At 42.0% G+C, this 27467-nt stretch overlaps 1 protein-coding gene across 1 annotated transcript; it reads right to left on the reverse strand.

Moving 5' to 3' along the window:
- Positions 1–461: 461 nt before the first annotated feature.
- On the reverse strand, positions 462–27467 carry FAM131B (family with sequence similarity 131 member B). The gene is made up of 8 exons (XM_030453864.1): positions 27225–27467; positions 7130–7239; positions 5627–5662; positions 2987–3080; positions 2186–2383; positions 1716–1859; positions 1129–1305; positions 462–1047 (listed from the first exon to the last, which is right to left on the reverse strand). Exons 1-8 carry the CDS (start codon positions 27250–27252, stop codon positions 773–775), a joined length of 1062 nt encoding a protein of 353 aa, XP_030309724.1. The 5' UTR covers positions 27253–27467; the 3' UTR covers positions 462–772.

Raw genomic sequence — 27467 nt, forward strand, 5'->3', positions numbered from 1 at the left:
TAAATGAAAGATTAAAAAGAGACCAGAGCATGAACATCTGCGAGCAGGGTTAGATTCGTATCCGCATCCATTTTTCCATGCCACAGCAAGGCTGTGCCCACAGAGCCACACCATCTGTACTGCAGCACACCCTGTGCCCACAGAGTGCAGTTTGTATCCATCGAGCCTGCAATTTCAGATCAAGGTGTTATTGGGGATCTGGTTACACAGTGAATCTTTTATCACAGTACAGTCTGTATTGAATACAGCCTTATTCTTTGTGTAAGCCACAATAACAATACTAGTGCAATCTATATTTGTAAAGCCATATCTTAATCTTAAACCAGTTTATATTCATATTTCTATCAAAGGGGACCATGTCCACAGAGCAACATCCATCTTGACAAGATGTATTCTAGCCACATAGCTGCTCCTATACCAAGCCTGTCTCATCAGCCACATCCCCAGTACCAGAAGAATTTGTATCCACAGCCAAGACTTTGTAGTAAAAAAATTTAGAAATTATTTACCAATCCAGATCTCTCCAAGCACCTCACATGTGTTGCCCAGAGCAATGAAAATCAAAAACACGTGTCCATGGTGGAGGGGAAGAAGAGATCATCATGTGTCAATCACTTTGAGATTTTCCTCTTGTTTAAAAAAATAATTAAATGTCCGGAATGGAAGGTGTGTCTACTTGGAAGTATGGGGACCTGGAGAGAAGAATCCCTGTCATTTTATTCCTTGCCACTCCTCTCTTTGTTCAGCAGTGATGAGAGCTTCACAGAAAGCATCAGTTGTTTGTTTCTCCCTCTTCCTCATCAAAGGACTGGACCCCAGAGGAGGTGACATCTGAGACTTTGCGGCTCAGTGCAGCATGTTCCATCTCCTCACGAGGAGACAGTGATTCCAGGTCCCGGCACACCGCGTCATCCTCCTCTGGAGAGGTCTTCTTGCTTAGGAGAGGAGCCTTCTCCAGCCGTGGGTTCCCTTCATCCTCAATGTGGTCCTCCATGTATGTGCTGGACTCAGCCCCACCTCCACCCTGCGCAGTCTGCAAGGGCCACACGTGGACCAGCCCCGTGCTCTGGATGAAGTTCTGCTCCTGCCGCTGTTGCTGCTGGAGAAGGCTGCTCTGAATCAAAATGCTCTCTTGAAGGTTTGTCTGGGACTCATCAAAATTCTGGCCTAAGTAGGAGCCAGTTGCTGGGGAAGCAATGAGGGACTGGTCACTGGTCTCCCAGGCATCAGATGAACCTAAGCAATACATGCCCTGCGAGACGTAGGAATGAGGCCAGCTGTCATACTGCGTCTGGGCCATATGCTCTGCGAGTAAAGAAGGGAAACAACACAGTTAAGACAATTTCCCTAGGCCAGGCTGGCTCATTCAGACAGATAGCTTGGGTAACTGTGCATGGCACTGTACTAAACAGGGTAAATAAACACTTCAGAAGGGAGAAGGGTGAAGAGAAAAGGCAGTAGTAGGCAGATGAACTTGATTATACCCACAACTGGTAGCTTTTCACAGTTGTGCCCCAAAAAAGGTAAAAGAACTGGGCTTTGGAGCCTCCCTGTTAAGATCAGATCCTTGGACAGCTCCACAAACATGATGTCTCTGCTAGATCCCAGTCCCAAAAACTAAAGCTACTGAACAAAACATGGTAGAGGGAAAGGGAACAACATGAGAAGAGCAGGAAAGGGGTGTTTCAAGATTAGCAAAAGGCACTGGAGCTCACCTTGGCTCTCCATTAGCTCCTGATAGTTCTCAGAGTAGTTGCCTGCTGTGTTGTCCTGATTTGAATTAACACTCACATCCTCACCATCCATGGAGGACCAGGCCATGAGAGTTGCCTCGGAAATAGCAAATTGCTCCATCACTCCTGTGGCCAAAGTAGATGGGGAGAGGAAGCAGGGATGTGTGAAAATTCCACTTCTCATTACCCAATTTAACCTCATCTCTTGGTTACACTGACCCACTCTTGTCCTGTGTCAGCAACCCCCCCATCACCCCGTTGGTCCTCACCCCCTCCACTTTGCATTCCATTGGCAATACTACAACCACATTCTTTCACCTCCTTCTGCAAGCTGAACCACTCACAGGCCCTCCTGAGTGCATTCTTGATGTTCCTGCACTTTAGTATCTCAAGGATTCTGCTCCGGGAGCTCCCAACCAATCCAGTCCACATGCCAAAATAGTTAGCACTACCTGCAAGGAACCGGGCCTCCTTTTCCCCATCACTCAGGTCTGAGTAGGCATCAGCGTCCTTGCGTGCTGTATCCTGTGTATGCTGCTGCTGCTGGCTGTTAGCTTTGCCCCAGCCTTGCCATTCAATCATGTGAGCCACACGGCCTTGGCCCATAGCTGTTGGCTTTGTGACATGGTCCTTCATGCTGCGAGATATCCCTAAGGGACCAGACATTAGAAAACAAGGACGGGCTATTACACAGCTCCAGGATTTTCTGCCACAATGTTTACCTCTCTTGGAATTGGAGCTTCTCCCCCACTTTCCTGCCAAGTTTCAGGCCATGGGTTGGATGTCTCCCACCTTTCACTGTATCACTCACCAAGAGAGTTTTTCCATCTTTCCTTGGACTGGTTCTCAGAAGGAGCAAAATGGGAAACTCTAAATATAAAAGACCATTTCCTTCTTTGCCTAGAATCCATCTAAGACACAGTTGGGCATGAGTGATGAAGTCTGGAAGTGAATAAACTAAGAACTAGAAAACAGGGTTAAACCTAAGACTGCTGGAGGGGAAGCAATTGAAAATGTTTGAGTTGGGGTGTGTGGTGAGAAGCCAACATGAGTAAGACAAATTGGTTCTTTGAAAGGGCAACAGCTAAGAGATTTCTGTATCTAGAACTATGGTGTTGGAGACTCCTCTAAGGCCTCGGAAAGGCAAGAGTCAGAAAGGAGCAGTTAGGAAAGCAATAGAAAGATATGGGAGGAGTCACAAAGGCCTGTGGAAAGAAGCTGCCAAGGATAAACCCAAATTTTTAGGACCTCACCAGAGAAAGATGATTTAGCCAAAGCCCCAATCCCATAAGCATTGGAGTTGCGTTTCAGCTTGGGGAGGATGGAGGTTGTATCTTCCATGGAGAGCTGAAAAGAGAGAGAATATGAAGAAATGATAACAGGAAGGAGAAAAGGAAGTGAACTGAAGTAAGAAATCAGCATAAGGTTTCTAAAAGGTAGAGGGAAGATGAGGAGCAGAAGCAACCAACGAGAAAAAAAACATAAGAAAGGAAGAAAAAACTCAAGGTCATTTAACAAGGCCTGCATATTGTATAGCATTGGGACTGAGTGAGGCAAAGTCAGTGCAAGAGGCAGAAGCAGGCTGTGAGAAGCCTCCCTTTGGCTGCTACCAGTCCTCTACAGACATGCTGCACTGTTCCCAGCTCTTTGTTAGAGATGCAAGACATGGCTGATGGACAGTTCAGGGAGCTTACAATGGGGAGCTGACAATGTGATAAACAAGACACAATAATGCATAATATATGCATCACACTACAGATATTAACTTTTATGTGTTGGTTTTGATTTTAATTTCTTCTCACATGGTCTTAATAAAATTAACATGATGGTCTCAGTGATGCATCCTGTTTCATGCACCTACAGCTACCTGTAAAGAAATGAGGCCTATAGTTCTGCATAACACCCTTTAGTCCCTTCTCTATGTTCATCCTCAGTCCCTGAATAATAAGGACAGGAAATTACTGAGACAAGCATCAAACTCAAATATCATCACAAAAACACCATTCTGCAAGACAAATTCATTAGGCTTCTTCAGGGATGCCAGGCATTGAATATGAGGCTTAATTTTCACAAGGGCTAAATGACCATTGCTTCTGCTCTTCATTTCAACCTTTCCGAAATAAAATCTAGCATGTTTCAAACACAAAGATACTCAAAAGTAGTGACCATGACAGTGAAAATCTTAAATCCTGACACGAAGCAAGCATTTGGCACAAACCTCATGAAATGTGAGAAGAGCAATAGCAAGACAGTCAAATATTTGGAGGCAAAGGAAAGTATTGTAAAGATGTTAAACTGCATATAATTCCAGCCAATTGCCAAAATATGAAAGGTGAGTCCCTCTGGAAATCACATGTAAATGCAGTAGCTAAGGTATCCTGTAACTTTGGAGCCAGGAATGTCTGAGTGTAGCATGTGAACTGAAGAAATCAAAAAGCAGGAGAAGAACAGTAAAAAGTGAAAAGTGTAGCTGAGAACACAGCCCCTCTTCATGATGCATTTCCTTTGGTGATGAAGCTGGTTGAAGAATGTCCATCTGTGCCCCCACTGGCTGTTGCCACCTGGGCCTGCTGTTCAGTATCCACCCATTTGTTTCAAGACAGTGTAGGGGTTTTGCTGTGGGACACCTCATGGGAATGGTCCAGAAAAGAAAGTAAACTGCAGAAGGTCTCTACCACTGCAAGACTGGAGTGCTACATGAAGGCAGGACTGAATGGGAATGGAAGGAAATTCATAAGCCAGCTTTGATACCAAAGAAGAATTACAGTGATAAAGAGCTGCAATATGAAGGAGATCCATGGAGTCAGAATGAGTTGGAAAATGAAAATACAAGTAAGGGAACTGTCTTCTACTATCTTTAAGGAAACATGACTATGTACCTTGCTTGCAGCTAGACAGAAGTGCAATGAGAAAAAAAATGAAAAATTTCTTCTTGACAGTTGGTGCATGCACCATAATTTTCCTGCATAATTCATTTCTCTGATTGAACGTAGGCAAAAGATCCCAAGCTGTAAGTTCCATAAGGAAAGAGACATCAGTAGCCTGAGGGTTAGTTAAAAATATAAGTTCCCTTGATATGCAGTGGCCTAAGTGCTTTCAGAGAACCAGAAAATTAGTGTCTTTTAAATATTTTGAAAGCATCTGGAATTTGAAAATGCTTATACTAAGAAAAATGCAGATTCTTATCCTGCCTTTCCAGGTGTACAAAACTGTCAAAGCTAATCCTATGTGAACACATTTTTTAAGCCTCCAGAGCAGAAAAAATAGTCTGGTAACACTAACATGTATTATTCCTTTTTCAGGATGCTGAGTTGGCATTAGTGAAAAAAAAAAAAGCCAACAAACTATTTTTCCATGGCACAGGTAGTAAGAGCATCAAAGAATATGTGTTGGTAACATGTTTTCTTGATTCTTCTTCCACTTGTTAACTAAAGTTAACTGGTGTTGACTGTCTTCCCTATTATACTTTAAGAATTCTTTTACTTCTGTATGCAGCTGAAAATGGGGGGTATATTTCTCCCAGACTCTTGGAGAAGATCAAATGATACTCTAATCAAAGGCTACTGATTTTTTTAACATGCTGGACAGACACTTTTTAATCTTATAGTGCCCAGAAATCTCAAAAAGAGAACATACGGAATGACACACATTTGACCCAAAGAGGACAAAACCAATTTAATAGCCACCTGCAGATCTAAATAACTGCCAGACAGTAAAAAGCCCAAAGGCAAACAAAAATTTAACACCATCTTTTGCTTTCTTATACAATTCCCAGAATTTCAGTGGCACTGAAGACTTTCAGTCATGTTTCCATTCTGGTCTCCACGGTATCCAATGGCATGGAAATCCTTCTACGACTATAAAATCTGAATAGTGGTATGGTCCATACTCACATTGATACCATCCCAGGAGAAATCTGTCCGTGTTTGCTAAAGAAAGCAAAGGGGGACATCAGGTTAGTGTAAAAAAGAAGATGCAAACAGATATGTATCTCTCTAGTAGTTTGCCATAATCAACAGCCACTGCTTCATCTGATGTATTAAAGAAACCTTCTGAGCTGTTTTCATTCTCTGCTGTTAATTACGGTGTCTGTAGGTATCACAATGTTTGAAGATACAATAGCAAATAGGATAATATAGAGTCAACAGTTGGACTTGATGATGTTAAAGGCTTCCTAAACGGTTTTATGATTCTAAAGAGTAAGAGACAGAAAACCACAGACATTTCATGCAGCCCCACTTCTATTAGCTCTTTGCTATAGGTTGCACTGCTGGTGTCCCTGAAAGGGAGTTGCATTGCTGAGGCTAACACAAGGATATTAGCTGTACTTCCTATGTATTCTGAGTGCAACATAGAAAGTTACAGAATTATTTTCTGATGAAATTATTTTCTCTTGTAGTTTTTCAGTTTGACCATTATGACCCACTTTCCCCTTGCAAACCAGATCCATTCCCCCTATCAGCCATTACTGTACCAATTCATAGTGCGTTTCTTTCTTTCCATCTCAGTTTTGGGGATGTAGAGACGCAGGAAATTTTTATTAATTAATTTCACCTATGGTATCCATTCACACAGATTAAAATGTTCACTGAGGTATAGTTTATGCTCCATGTCTTTTAGATCTGCACATGATTTAACAGAATTTTCCTTATAAGTTTGGGCTCCACAATTTTTACCAGGAGTCCATGAGACTCTGAGTTTCTTGAAGTTACATTCCAAACTAGCAAGGTATAATAAGGAAATAAAAATGCCTCTATGGTTTTTCAAATTGTATATTATTTATTAACATTATTTGCCATTCTTCAAATATTATATGATTCCAATAGTTTTGATCTTTTTATTAATCATGACTGCACACCCTTAACCTTACAGAGATGAAAAGTAAGGTTATCTTAAGATTGCAGAAGCTACCATAATTCAGAACAGCAAATGAACCAGCTCTTGAGGTACTATATGGTAAAATAATTGGCAGTGAGTTATTAGCAAATGCATCCCAAAAAATCAAAAGGGAGACAAATTAATTTATTCAATCCAAAATCAGAAGGTGTTATGACTGTGCTGCAGAAGTTGTGAGAGACAGTGCTGGCCATTTCATTGAATCCATTATTGAAACAATCCAGACCTACAGACTTGTCAGAACTGCCACAGTTTTTCCCATGTTCTGACCCACTTCAGTCATGAGTAGTAAAAAGCACTTTCATTTGCTAATTCTTACTCACTACAGATACTATGAAGGGAGTGACTTGACTCTATTCCATGCAAGTCAAACTGCACAGATATGAAACTCTGATCCTTAGGTGCACACCGGCATTCTGGTCCTCTCCCAGAATGCTCCATGTCTGAACTCAGAAAAATGGAAACTTTCAGATCCCACTGAGTGAATCTAAGACACTCACCTCAGCAGAAGGTCGATGGAAACTGCTGCCATGCAGTGAACTGGTGCTATCCATGTTGATTTGGTCCACATCTTTTAGTCCCTTCCAGTCTACTGCGATCACTTCGTTTCCTGTGAGAACACATCTAGTCAGGCTTCTGAATCCCACTACAATTTGCTCTGTTAATTAAGCTAAGTCAGCTCAGCATACAGGAGAATAATTGACTTTAAAGCCACAATAGCCTTAAATAACACCTGACTTTAATCAGAACACCTGTGCATCACTGTACATCATCAACTATCGTATTTCACACAGATATCTTCATTTGAAGATCAGTCATTTGTGTTTTTATGAAGCATAATCTGTCTGGCTAAAAAACAGCTTCCTAGGAAAAAAAACCATCTAGTTATTACACACGACTGAAAAAGAACCAATTCTTTTGATATCTGGTTCCAATATTAAAACACCGTAACTTAAAAAGGCATTTCTCCTTTATAATTTGAATTGGTCTGATATCAGCTTAGAGCTGCTGGTACCCTTGCTTTGCTGTTCTCTGCAAGATTAAAGTTCTTTTAAATACCTGCTATTACAAGTCAGGAAGGTTATTCATACACTTGCTTTTCATCTTGACAAACCAGTTTCTTACAGCAGAGAATTCTTCTAGCCCCCTTAGTAAATCTGTGTCTCTTTTTAAAAGATATCCCAATATTTTCAGTTCTTTGAAATGTGGACATAAAAGCATACACAGTGATACAGGACTGCTCTCACCCATTCTGCCAATGAAGTTAAAACTTACTTGTTGCTTCTTGTCTCACTAACCTGTTGTGCCATAATCTTGCAGTACAATGCAAAGTTGCAGACTTTAAACAGTCAGCCAAGTAACCAGGACTGCTCTGTGTGACTGTTCTGTCTAGTTAGCTTTTACTGTGCCTTCAGCTATCGTGCTATTGTCAAACTCTGTTCAAAGTTATTTAATTCCATGTGATGGAGGAAAGGTTTGTACTGTGTTTAAAACTGAGTCTTTTGGAACCTGGCAAGAAATAGAGCTCTCCAAATGATCATACGTTCCTGGGATTAATTCAGCAATCTATAGTCTATTTGAAATATATGCCATGGACTGTCAATGGTTCTATTTTCATTAGCTTTTAGCTTTTTATTTACTCTTTATCACAAGTTTCTTCTCCAGAGATGTCTGAAATCCCTTTGCTCATTCTAACAGCTCAAGCACATTTGCACTGATTATCAATGCATTTCCCAGGGAGAAATATTCTGACAGTCAAGAGATGCTGTGCTCCACCCCAAACATGCAGTAGGCATGGAGGCACTTACATGTGGGAAAACTAAGGCACTCATCAGCTAGAACTCAAAACGTAAAAAATTAATTTGGTCCCTCAGAAAGGCTCAACACAGCAAGATGAAAACTAGCAGAAAGCAAATCCTATCTGAGTTGCTGTCTACCGCAACTTCACATCTCATATTTTTTTGCTGTGGAAGATGATAACTCTGAAAGAACCAAGGCATATTTTCCTGTATGCATTTGGCCTTAGTGAGCTCAAGTATTTATTTGTAATTGCGATCACTACTAATCACAATGGTGCTGTCCCTGAGGTGTTTGTACTGGGACAAGTGCTGTTTAATAATCTGCACCAGTGACACAGATAGTGAAACTGAATGCATCCTGAGCAAGTTTGCAGAAGACACTGTGTGTGGTTGTGTGTGTGGTTGTGTGTTGTGGTTGACATGTTGGAGGGAAGAGATGCCATCACGAAGGACCAGGACAAGCTCTAGAAATAGACCCACATGAACTTCATGAAGTTCAACAAGGCCAGATACAAAGTCCTGCACCTGTGTTGGGACAAACCGCAGTATTGCTACATCTTAGGGGATGAAAAGATTCAGAGCAGCCCCACAGAGAAGGACTTGGGGGTACAGGAGGACAAAAAGCTGGACATGAGACAGCCATACACTCTTGCAACCCAGAAAACCAACTGCATCCTGGGCTGCATCAAAAGATGTGTGGCCAGCAGGCTGAGGGAGGCCATTCTCCCCCTCTGCTCTGCTCTGCTCTGCTCTGCTCTGCTCTGCTCTGCTCTGCTCTGGTGAGACTCTACCTGGAGTGCTGCATCCAGTTCTGCAGTCCTCAGCAAAGCTATGGACCTGTTGGAACAGGTCCAGAGAAGGCCCATGAAAATTATTAGAGGGCTGAAACAGCTCTCCTGTGAAGGCTGAGAGAGTTGGAGTTGTTCAGCATGAAGTAGGCTACAGGGAGATCTTATTGCTGACTTTCAGTACTTAAAGGGCACTTATACAAAAGATGAGCACAAAACTTTTTAGCAGGGCTTGTTGCAATAGGACAAGGTGTAAGGGTTTTGAAGTAAGAGAAGGTAGATTTAGCCTAGATATAAAGAAAAAAATTTTACAATGAGGGTGGTGAAACACTGGAACACATTGATCAGAGAGATGGTAGATGCCCAATCCCTGAAAATATTCAAGGTCAGGTTGGAATGGGCTCCTGATCTGGTTGAAGATGTCCCTGCTCATGGCAGAGGAGTTGTACTAGATCACCTTTAAGGTGATCCAGTCCAAATATTCTGCAATTTTATGAGTCTATGAATTCATGAGCTATGACTGTTGAGCTGAAATTCTGCTAAATTCTCATCACATCATTTGGCTCCCAGCTGCAGGCAACCCCCTCTACAGGATATAAGTTAAGTTGTATGATAAAAGGTTGTCTGCACACCCAGAAAGGAGGACAGGGTGACAGCAGCAGGAAAGGGAGCACAAACAGCACCTGCCATGCTGCTCCCATGCACATCCCAGAAACTATCAGCTCACCAAAGCCTCAGAAGTGCACAGGGGCACAATGTCAGACAGAAGTCCAAATTATTGGCTCACAAGAAGAGACACCACATCCAAGCCCCTCTGAGGACTATTACAGGAGATCCCCAGCCCCAGGATCCAGTGGAAAGCCCATCAAGATCAGTCAGGGAGAGAGGCTTTCAGAAGCAGTTTTGTACCTGAGGGGGGTGGTTAGTGCCTAGGAATACACGACCCATTACAGGATGCAGGAAAAGAGCATTTGGGGATTGCACTAGAGTTACGTGATGTTTAGGGGAAGAACCAGTGGAAGGGAAAGGGAGGGATCTAGGTGGTTTGGGGATAAATGAATGTAAGAAAATAAAAGGACATAAAAGGGGCCAGTAGAATGTAAATAGGCTTCAGATCAGTATGGCTTTCTGGCCATGTTCTGATATGATTTTGGTAGGCTGTTCTGTCTTCCTGTAAAATTCAACTTCTAACTATTTTCTGGTATGAAGGATGCTCTCTCCTGGGCACATGTACTTTGTGATGGAGGTCTAAGTGCCAGCAACTGGGAAGACCAGACTGAGTGAAATCAGCTGGAGAGAGTAAGGGCATAAAATGAAGATATGATCAACAGCCAAAGGGAAGGTGAAATGATCTGGGTGCCAGATGCATGCCCCTGAGGGTGAGACCACAATGTGAGCTGGCTATCAGAGGGCTCAAGGGAGCCCCAGCCACCTTTTATAGAGCTGTGTGTATCTGTGAGGGGTCTGTACCAACACCTGCAGTTGGGCTGCAGTCTATGGGGCTGCTATATCCAGGTGGTATTAACTGAGGAGACAGGGATGCAGGAGCAGTTACTAGGCCTCCCTGCTTCAGGAGGGATCCATGTTCCACCTAATGGATCTCCATCATGATCAACCACAGACCAGAGTAGGATGAGGCTTCCTGGCAGTGTTTGTGTGAGTTTTGTGTTTGTCTGTGCTCATCTGTGTGGCTAGCACCTATGTACATAGATGTGTTGTATATGCATGCTTATGTGTATGCATCCTAGGAACACTGGCTGCAAGGAGCTGCAGCAGCCTCACCTCTGTTAGGATGCCAGATTTATCCCCACTAGCACATAAGGGTACTTGAGGGTGTTCACCAGAGCTTCCCAGCAGGAGGCATAGCTATTCCCAGGCCTCAGCAGACTGCCAGGTGTCTCTCTTTTTGAATCAGTGGGAGGATAAAACTGGAGCTAAGAGCAGAGTGGGAGCCTGCCCCTATATGCTGAGAGTTAGTCGCCTCATTCTGCAGAGGCAGCCCCTGCTCCCTCACTCCATCCGCAACCCTTCACACTAGAAATGGGATGGCTGGGGCATTCCTGCTGCAGAGCTGATCAAGACAGTGATGTTGGAGAGGCAAGAGAGATGCTGCCACTCCAGAGCAACAGGCAGCCCCCTGCCTTTTGTACAGAGGCCTGTACAGTGCAGGCAGCAGTGTCATGCCTGTTTTACCTCTGTTTGCCCAAGGTCCTTTCCCTATACTCTCATCTGTTTCTGAGCATAGTACTGCAGCCCTTCTGTAAGTCTAGACAGACATTCTGGCACAGTGGGTAACAGGCAGAAGCACTGCTCGGTGTCTTCCCAGCCAAAGAGAGACCAACTTCAGGCATCCTGGTGCTCAGCACATGTGACAGCATCCCCCGAGTTTGGCAAGTGACACTCAACTTCTGCTCTCAGTTCTGCTGGCCCACTGATGGTTTCCATGAAGTGTTAGACTGTGGCAAATATTAATACTGTTCTGCCAGATGGTAGCATCAAATGGTTGAAGAACGTTAACATAAAAAAAATTATTTGCCTCAAAGTCCACATCCCTTCCATAATAGTAAACTAAAGGCCTATGAAATCAATTTATTACTGTTTTTCTCCAGCTGAAGTATCTCACCTACCTAGACAAGGGAAGAGAAGGAGTAACGTGATTTTACATGCACTATAGTCATAAAGACTGAATAATTATTGAAAATTCTTGGTCTAAACAGTTTCACAGGTACTAAGAAAAAACAGTTTACGATGAAATAGCTCTTTAATATCTGTTAAACACTTTTAAATGCATTTAAAAGCAGACTTCAGCATAAATACCTGCTGAAGAGTTCTAACATCATACACTGTGGCTGAAAAGGAAATCTCTGACTTCAAATTTGCTTTGGGCCTGGGGCAATGTTACTTCCTCTTACTGAAAGTTTGCAGAGGGTCTTTCCCCTTCTGCTAGAAATAGCAAGAGCAACATTAATCCACAGACGTGAAAGACCAAGTTCTGCTCTGACAGATGGAAGGAAAGAAACATGGAAAATCACAAAAATGTAAAGACAGTGAAGTGGAAAAAATTGAATACAGTACATTATATTTGATTCTTGGTTTTATCCAACATCTTGTCTATTCCTTTCTCCCTTCAATTGATATGGTGTTTTTTTTTCTTTTCTAATGGTACATTTCTTTTCTGATGTATCTTCTTTTCTCATATCCACCTTCATTCCAGCTTCTGCTAATCATCATAACTATTTCATTTGTAATTCTATCAAAAATCACCTCTTGAAGAACAGGATTTGCTCCTCTCCATATACAGCTGATAAGCATTTTAAAAGATGTGTGGGTCATTAAGCTAATTTTAAATTTTTATAAACACATGCTACCAAATTTCTCATTGAAATGTTCTGAAATGAGATTATCAAAGTTAAAAGGTAACTGAGTTTCTGATTTCCTTTACATTGTGTCTGTATGGTGTGTACAGAAAGGATATAGTGGGGTTTTGTTTTCATTGCAGTTTGATTTTTTGTAAAAATATATTCTTTGTTTTAGGGGTTTTATCATCATAAATTCCATCCTTGCTCTGGAAGATTCAGTGGATGACTGAAGAATAAGTAGCAAGTTAACTACATGAAGCACTGAGATAAAACCAAAGCAGCTGAAATACATAAATGTATTAAGCCACACCATTTGCAGATAGTTCTTGCTTTGTAATTTTAACACAAACTTGATAAAAAATCTCTGGCACACACTCATCATAAAGCCACGTTTAATCACAACTGAAGTAATATTCCAACTCAAGTCCCCTAAGCCTTTAAGGGAAAAATACCATTTCTCCTTCTGCTACTGCACTGTTACAGTAAAAAACAAAATTCATCTTTAAGTTAGACCTTTCTAAAGAATGATGAAAAACATTTAAAGAGGAAAAGATAGGGGAAAGAGAACACTCTTTTCCACACCTTTTCTTTTTCCTTTTTTCTGAGCATCATAACTTTCAACTCTCAGAAAACAGAAAATGTGCATTCCCAAGCAATACAAAATACTGATCATTTTGATTAATGCAATGGAAAAATGAAGAAGCCATCTGGACGACTGTATCCCATCTTGCTGATCTATTATTGTTACCTTTTTCCTATTTGAGTAGTTTGTTTTGCCATATTTATATTGCAGATAGAGAATTTCTTCAATGTACTTTCAGGCTCTTTGCATTTCTGTGATCACAGGAAACTTGCCTTGTTTCCAATTACTTATTACTTAATCTTAACAAATCCATTCTCCCCGGGTTTCCTCTTGACATTTTCTCAACTCCTATTACCACTGTGTATTAATTGATACTATATTTAGTACTTTCACATGTATTTGGCTCATTTAACAAGGTACATGTTTGAATCAAGCATCTACATCTATGCAGAAACATTTCATAATCTATTTTGTTGTAACTTCTGTGCTACAGGACAAAAATCTTCTCCAATTTTTCTTCGCTAGTTTGTTCCATGCTAAGTAGAATAATACAGTATAAGAATCTCAAGTTATGGTTTTTTACTTCCTGGCACGATGCTGGTGAAGATGTACACCATATACTAAATACATATTTGTGTCAATTGCTTTGTGATGTGTCAAGCCAGTTAGCGTAAGAAGAAATGTATGAATTTAACAGTGAATTTCCAGCACCTCTACTATCCACTGCTGGCAATCTTTCTTCAGTTTCTCAAGTTTTACTTTCCAGCAGAGAGAAGAAACACTATCATTCAATATTGGTAGCCAAGGTAAATGTTGGTAAAGACAAATATTTAGAGTAAATCAAATTAAAAGAAAAAAAAAAAAAAATAAAAAAGCAATTGCAGTAATTATGATCAATCTTTAAACTGTTGTTTACCTGTTATCAATCTGTATGACACTCGTAGGAGTGTAGAATCTTTGTCAAACACAACATTATGGTGTCCTGTCAAATGTGGTTGAAAGAGTTCGAAGCCATTGGGAAGGAATGACAGGTGGATGGACATCAGAATCATAGAAACCTCTTCCTTCCTTGAATGCTTTACAGAGAGCCATTCAAAGCTAGCTAAAAGGTCAACATCAAGAAAAGGAATAAACTTCTGTCAAGTGAGTTGTCCCCGAGGTATACTTCAAATGAAAGCACTCAAGTTATCTCAGGTAAATCTGAGAAATCTACATGAGTTATTCCCATAACTGTGTAGGTATTCTAGGCTGTACTGCATGAGGGAACATTGAAATTAGATGCTGATGGCACCTACCTTAGATGACTGTGGAAGATAAACAGAGAAAAGCCTATTTTCATGGATGAGAGAAGGCTGAACTGTTTGGCACTATTTGAGGCATAGAAATGCATGGGTGTCCACAAAGCAGATGTCTTTAAATTTTTGATCAAAAATAAAAACACAGCTCTGAGGGGGTGTAAGATTAAGACTCACATGGGCAATTCTCAGAATCTTTGATCTGGATTTAGCTATTCTAAATTGCTTCTCAGACCATTCTGCCCCTTTCTGCAGATAGATCTGTCTTTGTAGACCTGCTTTGTTAATAGAATTAATGAATATAGCTTCAGATTCAGAGCTCCAGCACCAACATTTTTCTTCTTGATTGGAAAAATTTTAAAATCTATATTAAATACTACTGTACACCATGCCCTCCTAACTAAAAGGAGATGAACAGAAAGCCTACTGTTAGATACAAGCAGTTCTTTTCTGAGAAACAGTCATGTCATTTAAGCTGAAGAGGTACTACAAAACAAAGCACATCCAAATAGCACAATTAAAAAAAAATCTCAAAGTCCTGTCTCATTTGGAGAACAAGTATCAGGCAGCATGAGCAGTGGTGATGGGTTTATCTTCATTCCTCATTGCTTCTCTGAAGTGCAGAGAATGTGTCCCCAGGGGCCTCATTTAGTACAGTAAGTATGAAAACGTCAATATGTACCAAGATAGCAGCCCTTTTTTGCTGGCCTGTAGCCAACAATACATAAGCAATATGCAGCAGACAGTTTCATACGTTGCTCTCTGTATGTGTTGAAATTTTAATCTCTGCGGCCAGTATGTCAAATGGACACTGTCCTAGAGCACAAGAATATCATCAGTTGCGATATCTGCATCCATTATCTTCACCTCTAACAGTGAGGAAGAAAAACCAACCCAAATACTCCTGAGGAGCCACCCAGCAGATCACAATGCAGCTTTCTCCCTGAACTCCCTTCCCTGGAGCAGAGCAGAAAGGTGTGACTCCAGAACTGCTGCCACCACAGCTGCTGCTGACAACTTCATCTCCTCTTGCAGCTGGCATGTAACCCTGCACAAAGCAGAAGCCCAGCAACTTCGGGGGCCCTGCTTGTCCCCCATATTCACCTGCTAATCATGATTCCATCACCTCCTGCTGTCCTCAGCTTCCGTGACACACATGAGGAGAGCAACATGGAGCCTTCCTGCTATCTTACTCCTATTTACCCTTCTCCCTTGTGTTAGTATACATATGTAAAATACATAGAGATGAGCCTTCAATCTTCTTTGCCCTACTCTCTCATATTCACACCACAGCCCTTTCAGAATATCCCTTCTGCCTCCATACCTCCACATATTTTTTACCTTCTGTTTTCCTACCCTTGACTGTCCCCAGGCCAGCCCTGTTCCACTTTTTTAAAACACCTTTAGGGATGCTGATTCCACCTTCCTGGGCAGCCTATTTCAGTGTTTGATAACCCTTTCAGTGAAGACATTTCTTCTAATATCCAAGCTAAACCTTCACTGGTGCCATTTGAGGACATTTCCTCTTGTCTTACCACTTTTTACCATTTTACTAACGAGAAAAGACTCTCCACAACCTCTTTTCAGGTAGCTGTAGAGAGGGGTAATGTCTCCCCTCAGCCTCCTTTTCTCCAAACTAAACAACTCCATTTCCCTCAGATGCTCCTGATAACACTTGTTCTCTGGACCCTTCACCAGCTTCACTGCCATTCACTGCCCTTCTTTGAACACATTCCAGCAGCATAAGATCTTTCTTGTTGTGGGGGACCAAAAACTGAACACCATATTTGAAGTGCAGCCTCACTGGTGCTGAATACAGGGGACAATATCATTCTTCCACAGTTCTTCTGGCACTTCCATAGTCCTTCCAGTATTTCTGACACAAACCAGGATGCTGCCTGTTGGCTGCTTTGACCACCTTGGCACATTGCTGGCTCATATTCAGCTCCAGGTCCTTTTCCACCAGGCAGCTTTCCCAGCACTCTTCCCTAAGCCTATGGGGTTGCTGGGGTTGTTGTGACACAAGTGCAGGACGAGATACTTGGCTTTGCCGAACCTCACACAACTGGCCTCAGCCAATCCAGCCCCGACAGCTCCCTCTGTAAAGCCCCTCTACCCTCAGGCCAATCAACACTTCCACTCAACTTGGTACCATCTGCAAACTTACTTACTGAGGGTGCACTTGATCATCTTGTCCAGATCATTGATAAAAATACTAAAAAGACCTAGCCCCAGAGGAAAGTGCTTGTGAACAGCCACCAACTGGATTTAACTCCAGTCAACACAACTCTTTGGGCCTGTCCATCCAGACCATGTTTCATCCCCATCCAAGCCACATGCAACCAGTTTCTCCAGGACAATGCTGTGGGAAGCATCATTTAAGTATTTACTAAATTCCAGGTAAACAACATCCACAGCCATCCCCTCATCCACTAAGCAGATCCACACACCCTGTCACTGAAGGAGATCAGGTTCATCAAGCAGATCTGCCTTTCATAAACCCATGCTGACTGGGCCTGATCAACTGGTTGTCCTACAAGAGATGCATGATGGCACTCATCATAGAATCATCATAGAATGGTTTGAAAGGACCTTCCCACTTTCAGTTCGCAGCCATTACCCCTTGTCTTATCACTACACACCCTTATAAAATGTCCCTCCCCAGCTTTTTTGAAGGTCCTGTTCAGGTGCCGGAAGGCCACTAAAAGACCTCCCAGGAACCTTCTCCAGACTGAACAACCCTAGCCCTCTCAGCCTTTCTTCAAAGGAGAGGTGCTCCAGCCCTATGATTCTCTTCATGGCCCTCCTCTGGACTGACTCCAACAGCTTCGCGCTCTTCTTTTGTTGGGAGTCCCAGAACTGGACACAGTATTCCAGGTAGGGTGTCACAGGTAGAGTAGAGGGGGAGAATCACCTCCCTCAGCCTGCTGGCCACACTCCTTTTGATGGAGCCCGGGATACAATTGGCTTTGTGGGCTGCAAGAGCAAATTACTGGCTCACGATGAGCTTCTCAAGAACCAACAACCCCAAGTCCTTTCCTCAGGGCTTTTTCTCAATCCATTCTCCACCCAGCCTGTAAGGTGGAGCAGACAACCTGCTCCATAACCTTCTCTGGCACTGAGGTCAGACTGACAGGACTGTAGGTTTCCAGATCCTCTTTCTTTCCCTTCACGGTTGCTAACCTCCAGTCAACTGGGACCTCCCCAGTTAGCCAGGACTGCTGGTAGATGACAGAAAGTGGCTTTGTGAGCATTTCCAGAAGCTCCTTCAGTACCTTTGGGTGGATCCTATCCAGCCCCATAGACTTATGCATGTCTAAGTGCTGCTGCTAATCCACTCCTCTTGGATTATAGGGGCTTTATTCTTCACCCCATCCCTGTCCTCCAGCTCACAGGGCTGGAGAACAACTAAACACTGAAGCAATGAAGGCATTAAGTGCCACAGCCTTTTCCTCACCCTTGATCACTGTGTTTCCAACAAAAGACAGAAATTCTCCTTAGTACTCATTTTGTGGCTCATATAGTTGTATAAGCATTTCTTGTTGTCTCTAACAGCTGAAGACATTTCTAGTTGGGCTTTGGCTCTTCTAAATTTCTCCCTGCATATTCTAGTGACATTATGGCCTGCCCTTTCTTCCAAAGGCCATAAGCTCTTCTGTTTTTTCCTGAGTTGCAACCAGACCTCTCTATTCAGCCAGGCCAGTCTTCCTTGATGCTCAGTTTTCTCCTCTTTACAATACACCTCTCATTGTCAGGAGAGTATAAGGAACCCTGCTGGCCAGTCTCTGAAATGATTCCATGGACCACTGAGAACATCAGCTGGACAAATCCTCCATCAAGCAGAAAGGACAAGTTTGTTCACAGGATTCTCTGACTGTCTCCTAGGTAGTAAGAGGGAGACTGGCACCTTGATACCACCTTCTCCTAAGCATGGCAGTCTTCTGACTCCTTCAGAGCTTGTGATTGAGATTCTGGCTGCACTTCTCACATCTTTACTTCTACAGTTTCCATCTCAAGACCCACAAAATTCTGGGCACTCTTTACCAGCTTCCCTGTTTCTCACCAAGCTGCCTATCTCCAGCTCCAGGAGAAGGCAAGCCCAAGATTAGAAGAAACCAGCAACTAGCATTGCCATTTCTATTCCCTTGTTCTGGGTAGGGTATCACTTGACAGCATCCACCAGTCCATAGATACCATGGAAATACAGGGATGTTCTGCTCACTGTTCCTCTCTGGTTCCCTATTTTTCTGGTTTTAGTCTGTTAGTTTTTACACTGTTTTCTTTTTTATTACTATTCTCTTCCACTCCCCCACCCTACCTCAGTGATTGCCTTTCCTTCCTTCCTAGTTTTTTTTCTTTATTCTCTTCTTCTTTTGAGGTGTGGTGGGAAAGTAGGCATTTAATGTGTTTGGAATGTGTATCAGCTTGTCACTATAGCTGGAGTAGATGTGTAAGACAGCTTATTAGCACATGGGAAATAGTAGTGATACTTTCCCAGGATATATGTCCCAGCTTCCTGCAATTTACACCTCAGGTAGTTCCTGAGACAGAGATGTTGCCTCTGTATTTAGTAATTTTTAAGTTTTCTTCTATTCATCTGTTCATTTTTTCAACCAAAGAAAACTTTTAGTATCCATAGTATCCTATGTCAAGGAGTTCCACAATTTAACTGCATTGTATGAAGAAGTGTTGGCTTACCACTGGCTAGATTCATTTGACATCTAGATGAGGTTTCAGAATAGATAATGAAATATTTTTCCTTCTTCACTTTCTCCAAGCTGGATATATCACAGAGAAAATTAATGATTTTATAGATATCCATCATAACTTTCCAGAATAATGTCTTCTCCATACTTGAGAAACCCCTATCTATTTAAATGACTCCTCACATATAAGCCACACCATACCTTTGATTGGTTTTTATGATCTTTTCTTAATATTTTCCAGTTTGATTACGTCCTTTCTGGAATGGGCATAGACAATCAAGGACAATGCATTATATTCAGAATAAGAGAGTAGTATTCAGTTATGCATAATATAATACTGTTCCTCATTTTATTCTCTATTCTTTTCCTAATTACTAACATTTGATTGGCATTTTTACTGGTACTCAGCATTAAGCTACACAATTTAACTCCAAGATCTCATTCTTACCTGGAACTAGTAAACTCAGAACCTCCATCATTGCATATGTAACACCATATTGCTTCACCTGAGTGCATAATTTTACACTATCTATATTAAATTTCACCCATAATTTTAACATCTAGTCATCTAGTATTGTAAAATGCTTTTGCCAATCTGCATATAGCTTTTTTTTACTCACACAAATGATTACTGTCATTATCATACTTTTCTACTTCATTCTTTACCCCCCTTTTTCCTATCATTAATGGATATGCAGAAATCTGAAAAAAAGGTCCTTGTGAAAACTGGGCACTTCATACTAAACCTCATTTCCTACCTTTACCCAGCTAGTTAATAATTTCAGGAACCTCCCTTTGATTTAACAGCAGATTCATGTCTCTAACAACCTGGGGTGAAGGCCTTTTACAAAAGTGCTTTGCAAATAGTCATTGGATGTCCTTTGACAATATGCTTGTTGACCCCTTCCAAAAACTGTAAGACATGACATCTCTTAACAACAGCAGAATTAACTCTTTCTCAGTATAGCTTATTTGTCCATGCATGCACTGCTAATTCTGTTCTTCAGAGTAGTGTTTATTAGCTTGCTGGCCACATGTACATTATTTACTAGCCTATAGTTTTCCAGATCTCAACATAATTTTAAAAACTGGCATTTCTCACACTCTAAGTCACTGAAAACCTCTTTAATAGTAGCATCATGCACTAAGTTCTCCCAATCATTGCACAAGGCAAGTTACTTGTATTTTACAGGCTCTTCGAAGGGCCCCTTTGAAGTAAACATTCACCTTGCTAGCCTACACATAGGGTTAACTGAAGTCCCTACCACTACTGAATTTCCTGTCTTCACAGCCCCTTTGAATTTCTTGTGGCTGTCACAACTTCCTGCCTCCATCCCAGACAGAGATTGTAAATGGTCAGTAGTATGATGCCTAAAAATATTTTTCCCGTGTGGAATGTCAGTCCACGTGCTACCTATGTGAATCACAAAACTATTTTCTCCACTAGTTAAGAAACTTTGCACCAAAATCTTCCATGTAATCTTCCCCATGTCTGATCAATATCTACGGATACAACCACATCTCCCCAGAATACAGAAACTACCAGAATACCAAAACTATGTTTTCTTTAAAATTCTAGTATACTCCTGGACTTGAGAGCTTGTGGCTTAAACTAATAGAGAAACATCCTAATAATCTAATCTAACCTCCTTAAAATAAGAGCAGCTAAACATATTCACTTTGTTAATTATACTTTCTGTTGCTGTGCTTGAACTGGAGTATTTTTCTTTTTAATTCTTAATTCTTATGTGTTCATATGACAGAAGATTCAGTGCAACTCTTAGCAATTCCAACAGCTAAGTATTTTTACTTTTGGCCCATTTCCAATCTGAATGTATCTGCAGTCCTTCCGTTGCATCTTAAGTGTTTTCTGTTAGGTTGAAAAGTCAGATAGTTTTTGTGGTTTTTTTTTCTTCACTCACTTAGAGCTGTCACTGAGTCACTTATGTAAGAGATACAAAAGGTACAGGGTTTTTTATTCATGTTTGCATGTTTATTTTCTGGCTATTCTTCAGTTTTGCAGCATTTTTCAAAGTGATAATAATAGAATTAGACAAAGTAAATGAAAAATGTTTTTCACAAGTGCCAAATGGAGAGAAAATATAACCTCTTCTTCTGTTCAATATTCAGCTCTTAATAGATCAAAGAACCACAACAGCTTCCTCAGATGCAGCATTACAATAGTAGCTGTTGATGCACTGATTTTCTGTCAGATATCTATAATCTTTTTCAGTGTGACTGCTTTTTAATATAGAGCTCTGGTCCTGTAAATACTGTTCACACTCTGTCATTAGAGATAACTCATATTTGGTTAGATTGAAACACACAAATGAATCAGACTGTTCCACATCACTGATTCATCCTTTTCATTTGTATTTTCATTTTTAGCAGTTGTTCCAGTCTTTGTGGATTCTACCAAGTTTATTACTATTTTAGATTCCCCTCAGGATTTCGAGCAATATGTTAAAATCACATGGTATTGACAACTGGCACTGAAAAATGTGGGATCACATAACAAACACAAGCTTTTCACCAACAACTCTTTATTTGTTACTATTTTGCTGTTTACTGATGCACTTAAAATATATGATATTCATATATTATTAGTCAAAGAATCATGGGACACTAAGTTGGTTGCTCACTGATTAGCGTTTTTATCTTTTACTATGTAGTATTTTAGAACCATAACCATGACTGTAGACAAAGGTACTTCATCATAGAAGTACTTGGCTGCAAGAAGTCTCATAAAAGTCATGAAATGAATTTATCATAGATGCATAGAATGGTTTGGGTTGGAAGGGACCTTTAAAGGTTATCTAGACAACACCCTTCAACCCTACTGGCAAGTTAGCTTGACAGGATATGGCTTTGTCAATCGGATTGGCATATTGTCCTTCTAATACTTTATCTGTAATTACATCAGATAGATCAAAATTAAGTACCTAGGTCACCTCATTACAACTTCTAATGTTGTGATAAAACCCCCGCTTTTCACTTCCATATCTTCCTCACAATTTCAAGACTTACTGAAAAATAAAGCTTTGGCTTTGCCTAAAAACACTTGAATGCAAGTTATCTTGAATTGGCTGTTGTCAGTATCAGTCTAAAATCATGGCTGTTTGCTGTTGGACAGTATATCTTTGTTAAATGAGCTGAAAACTATTTTTCTCTTACTCCCCCCCCCCCCCAAAGAAAACAATTTTTTATTGATTTATTTTTTATTAGTTTACTTTTTCTGCCTTAATACACATTAGTCTATAGAAATCAGATTCCCAGGTCTATTGTGCCAATAAAGTACTATTCATTACTTCAATTTTCCCATAAGCTCCATTGCAATATCTCTCATAGTTCTCTCATATTACTGTCTGTAAGAGTTCACAAAGTCAGTATGTTGTCCTTCAGTCATTCCAAAAGAAAAGTCCTTGGTAGGCATGCCAGAGTGTTTTCTTATACTAATGACCCTTGCTGATACACCCATTCAGTTTTAGTATGGTTTTATTATAAAGCTAGGCTTATGCAGTCATGCTATTTGTTAGCCCTCTCTCCACAACAGCTTCAATACCACCCAGCCTGTTTCAGTAACCCTGACAATAGAGAAGGGTCTCAAAGATACTCAGTTTGGATGCACTTCATGACAGCTGGATGCTAGGTCCAGGAGATAGTGTGTCTGTTCCAACCCTTGATGGAAGAAATAGGTTCTTATACCAGGGCTGTTCAGGGGAGTTTTTAAAGTTATCAGATTGAGAGCTAGTTGAAAGAAGAAAGGCCAGGGTGGGAAGAAGTAGGAGTGATGAAGAGAGATCAAGCAGTAAGCAGTCTGTTCTGCTTATGATTCCCCCAGGTAAGAGGAACAAGATTTCAAAGATGCCCTTCTTCATGTATTTCCACTCTTTTTCCCATATTCCCTATGAAGTGGAGGTTTCTACTCAGAGCTGTGTGCTCCTTCCACCTGTGTGCATGCAAGTGAATGAATATATCCCTACTGCCATGACTGGGGGTACATTTCTGCATTATCATTTCCTTTCCTATCCCACTCACACTTATATGTTGGAGGTGAAGTTCCCTTGATATGATGTATGCATGCAGAGTATACATCTCACTTATTCACACTCCAAATGCACAGATGACGCTTTGCCATACCAAATGTCACTCCATACACCTTCATTTTTGTGGAGGGACAAGTGAGGAGAAAAATGAAGGGCAAGTTCACTAATTGCTCCAGCTGCTTACTCCCTCTCCTGTCAGTCTCCTGTCCTCCTCCCACTCAGCTGAATCTAAAGTGGCTAGGTTAGAACTGAGTGGTCTTTGGCTCCTATGGTGGATGCTATAAGCCATTATACTTAGAATAGCACATCCAGAAAGAAAGCAACATAGAATGTACTCCTCCCTCCAACAGTACTCTAACTATTCCTTGTAGAGGGAAGTCTAACACGCAAGCCAGTTGGCTTTAGCAGGTCAGATTTGACCCAGAGATGGATAAATGAAAAACATTGCTTTCTGCATTCTGCATGGCCAGGGACTGATATTCTCTCTGTGCATGAGCCTAAACCAGCTATCACTTGAGCTGTTTCTTGCAAAATTTCCAGGCTAAACAAACACAGACTTCAACTGACAACTGGAGTTATTACGATGAGGGAGTCTGTGGCATGTGGTTTATCTCTCTGCAGATGAAGGGAAGGGGGAGAGGAACATATAGGAGTGTACTACCAGCATACAGAAGACCTGGGGCCCACTGGCATGACTAAAGCAACAAGTCTAACCTGACCAGGCTTTAGATCCTAAGCACAGGATCACGGGATAATTCAGCTTGGAAAGCACCTCTCTCTTGAGGTCCAAACTCCTGCTCAAAGCAGTCAGCTATGGGGTTAGACCAGATTATTCAAAGTTTTATCCAGTCTGATCTTGAAAACCTCAAGGAATGGACACTCCACAACTTCCCTGGGAAACACCTTCCAATGCTTGACACGCCTCATGGTCAAAAGGCTTTCCCAGATATCCAGTGTGAGCATCTCTAGCTTCTCTTCCCACACTCCAAGCATTTCTTGGAGTATATTCCCACCACTTCATGTCACTTCAAAAACATACTTGCTGCAGGCTTCTGAGAAAAGATATGAGAGAAATCAGAGACAACACCAAAAAAAAGAGAGAAATCTTGAGCTTAAATAGGCCTGAGCTTTCTATCCATTTAAATCTCATCAAGGAATTAAGAGAGACCTCGTCCCACTAGTCAAAATAGTCAGTGTTAGGAGATGTCTGAGCTGCAGTCAAAGGTACACTGTGATTTCTGGTGTCCGTTATAAGACTGAAAGATATTATATTAATCCATTTCAATTTTACACATAGGAAGCTACTCTGTTGTACCCCTCTCAATTACTTTTCCCCAGGGAGAAATAATCAAAAACCTCACATTTAGTAAAAAGAAAATGTAAAGTTGCACATTACTAAACATGTGCAAACTATGACATCTAACTAGATCATAGTAAAACATCCCTGCGGGAAATGGAGAAATCATGTGGCTTGTTTAAAATTGGAATGGAAAAAGGCCCAGAGCAAGCTCAGGGCACAATCCTGCACAAGCCCTTGTGTAGTGAATAAACTAAATGTGACTGATTACAAGCTTTCTGTCACTAATTAAAGCCCCCCAAATTCTGAGTTAAAAATCTGTGTGTGCAAATTCCAAGGTAAAATCAGTACAAATCCCCTACCCTTCTTCAATCTCTAAGACCTATCTGGTCTTGGAAAGGCAATACAGAGCCTCTATATTCAACTACTGCAAAAATCTAACAATACACCACACAGCAAGAAAACAAAACTCTACTCATGCTAGAGTGTTAGTTTCTAACCACATCCAAGAGCGCAGACCTAGCAATTAAAAGCAGTGATATGCTAAAACAGGTCTGAAGAATCCTCCCAGTAATTCCAGTAAGACTGGATGAAAAATCTATGCTGCCAAATAAGAATTGTTCTGAGCAAACTTCCTTCAATAGAGAAGTCCAAGTAAAACTAAAGGCTCCCATCTTCACCCAGTCCAATCTCAAAAACTTAAAACAGGACTTGAAGGACAACTGAAACAAACCTGTGTAAAAGTTACATGTGAAGCAGCCATCAGGCACTATTACTACATTCACATCTGACTCATTGAGATTAGAATCATGGTTGTGCAATCCCCCTTAACCCACATCTCCATAACCTGAGGTCATGGAAGATTCCTCACTTAACTGTATAAATAGGTTCCTAATGACCACCATGCTCCTACCATCCAGAATGAGCACATGCATTGTAAACCAAAAGTCACTACAGTGTGGAAAGTCCAGTATCTGTACCATCAAGGTCTATATTTAAGGAGTGCAAGTTGCAAAGGGAATTTTCAGTTATTGTTTTCCCATTATCAATTTAATGCATAGATATTCTTTTATATTTTCATCTATGCTCACAAAACAGTATGACATCTATAAATATATCTATTCTTTCATACATACATATATATGAGAATGACACTTGATCAGTTATACAAGGCTTTTTGTAACACAGAGTCCTGGTCACAGATCATAAAAATGCTGCTGTGCATAGGGAACTCTGTATGGCTAAGTATGACAGCTTAACCATATTTTGGAGGGGAGAGTGGATGTTACTAGATGTGTATCTTGTTTATTTGAGCAGTGTTGTGGAGGGAGTGACCAAGAATTAATGCTGCTAGTTCTGACACACATTGATAAAAGGGATATAGTTAATTTGCCAGCTAGCAGGATAATACTGCCTCTGGCAGTGTTCATGTGTGGATACAAAAATGGTAGGAGAGGGAGGCAAAACATGTTTTGATATGCTACAGAGACACAGATCCAAGTGAGCTTGAAGAATCTTAAGGGAAACACCGCAATGATCTTTGCCACGCATGCATTACAGAAGACATACGAGATTTCTTTAGGTCTTGAGAATGTTTGAGGCTGCTAAGAGACATAGGCTAGACCTCGGAATTAAAAACCAAAGTAGAAACTGGAGTTTGTAGTTTAAAGTTTGCTGCTGCAGGAGTAGATGGCTCCCTGAAAGTGCTCACAAAGGGCTCTCCCATTGAGCCAAGAAGTTCAACAGCACCAGGCTTTGACATGGTCCCTCAGATTTATTCTGGGGAAGTGGTTTAAACCCCTTGCCCACAGAGGTTTCCTTTCCCCATGGATGTCACAGTGCCTGTTTGCTTCGTGGAAAAGCTTGAGCCAGAGACATGAACTGCCAAATGACCTGTTTTTCTCTTAAAGATTGCTTTGGTGGCTGGAGCGACATGTCCCCATGTAGGTGATGTCCATACATGTGGTTTGCATGGAAAGAAAATTTCCTGTGGGGAGGAAAGTGTGCCACAAGATGCTGTTTTTACCTGAGACCTGCACTTACGAATCAAGGGATCTTTTGCTATCAGCATGTGTGTAGGAGGGGAGAGCTAGGTTACACAGCCTAACAGCTTGGGAACCTCTGCTGTAAAATGTGCATTGGCCCAGTGGAAAGATGCGATTCCTCCCACTGTGTCCCTTCGAAATGGCTCTGCGAGAGGGAAGGGATTCGGGTTTGTTCGCTGTTCTCCAGTGAAGTCTACGTAGAGGGAAGGAGGAGAGAAGACGTGCAGATCAGGAAACGTTATGTATGCTCGGCTAACAATAAAACCGCTACCGAGCACAGGAGGCAGCCGCCGGCCGCCTGATCCCGCTCTGGGAGGCACGCCCCGCACCCACCCCCTTCTCCGGAGCCACCGCACTGACCCACATGTTCCGCGACCTTCTGCCACGGGTGACAAGAGGAGACGACCCCCCAGCCCCGGGCATGCCCCGGAGCCCCGCTGCTAGTACCTAGGCCAGCGGCCGGAGCTCCGCCGTACCCCACGCCCGCCCCGCCGCGCTGCGGGGGATCGGGGCAAGGGGAGGTAGGGGGTCGGTGGGGCGCAGCTGATGGCGCTGGACGGCCCCTGGGCGATCGGGAGGGAGGCTACGGGGGCGACCTGACACCCACCGTGCCGTTACCCAGGCAGGGGCCGCGACTGCCCGAGCATCCTCTAGTGCCGTCCCCGCCAACGCCTTACCCACGGTGCGGGATCCGATGCAGCCCATCACTCCGGCAGGGCTCCGGTGAGAGGCGGCAGGCTCAGCAGCGAGGAGGCGGAGGAGGAAAGGAGCGTGGGAGGTCGGAAAGGAGCCGGTCCCTTCAGCGAGAAACGCCGGGGTGGCCCAGTCGGGACCGGCGCGGGGTCATGGTCAGGTACGAGCGCGGGATGCCCCCGCCGGGGCGATACAGGCGGGAGGGGAGCCCGGGGGCCAGGCTGTCA

The sequence above is a fragment of the Calypte anna genome, chromosome 1 (assembly GCF_003957555.1).
Source record: "Calypte anna isolate BGI_N300 chromosome 1, bCalAnn1_v1.p, whole genome shotgun sequence".
Taxonomy (NCBI): domain Eukaryota; kingdom Metazoa; phylum Chordata; class Aves; order Apodiformes; family Trochilidae; genus Calypte; species Calypte anna.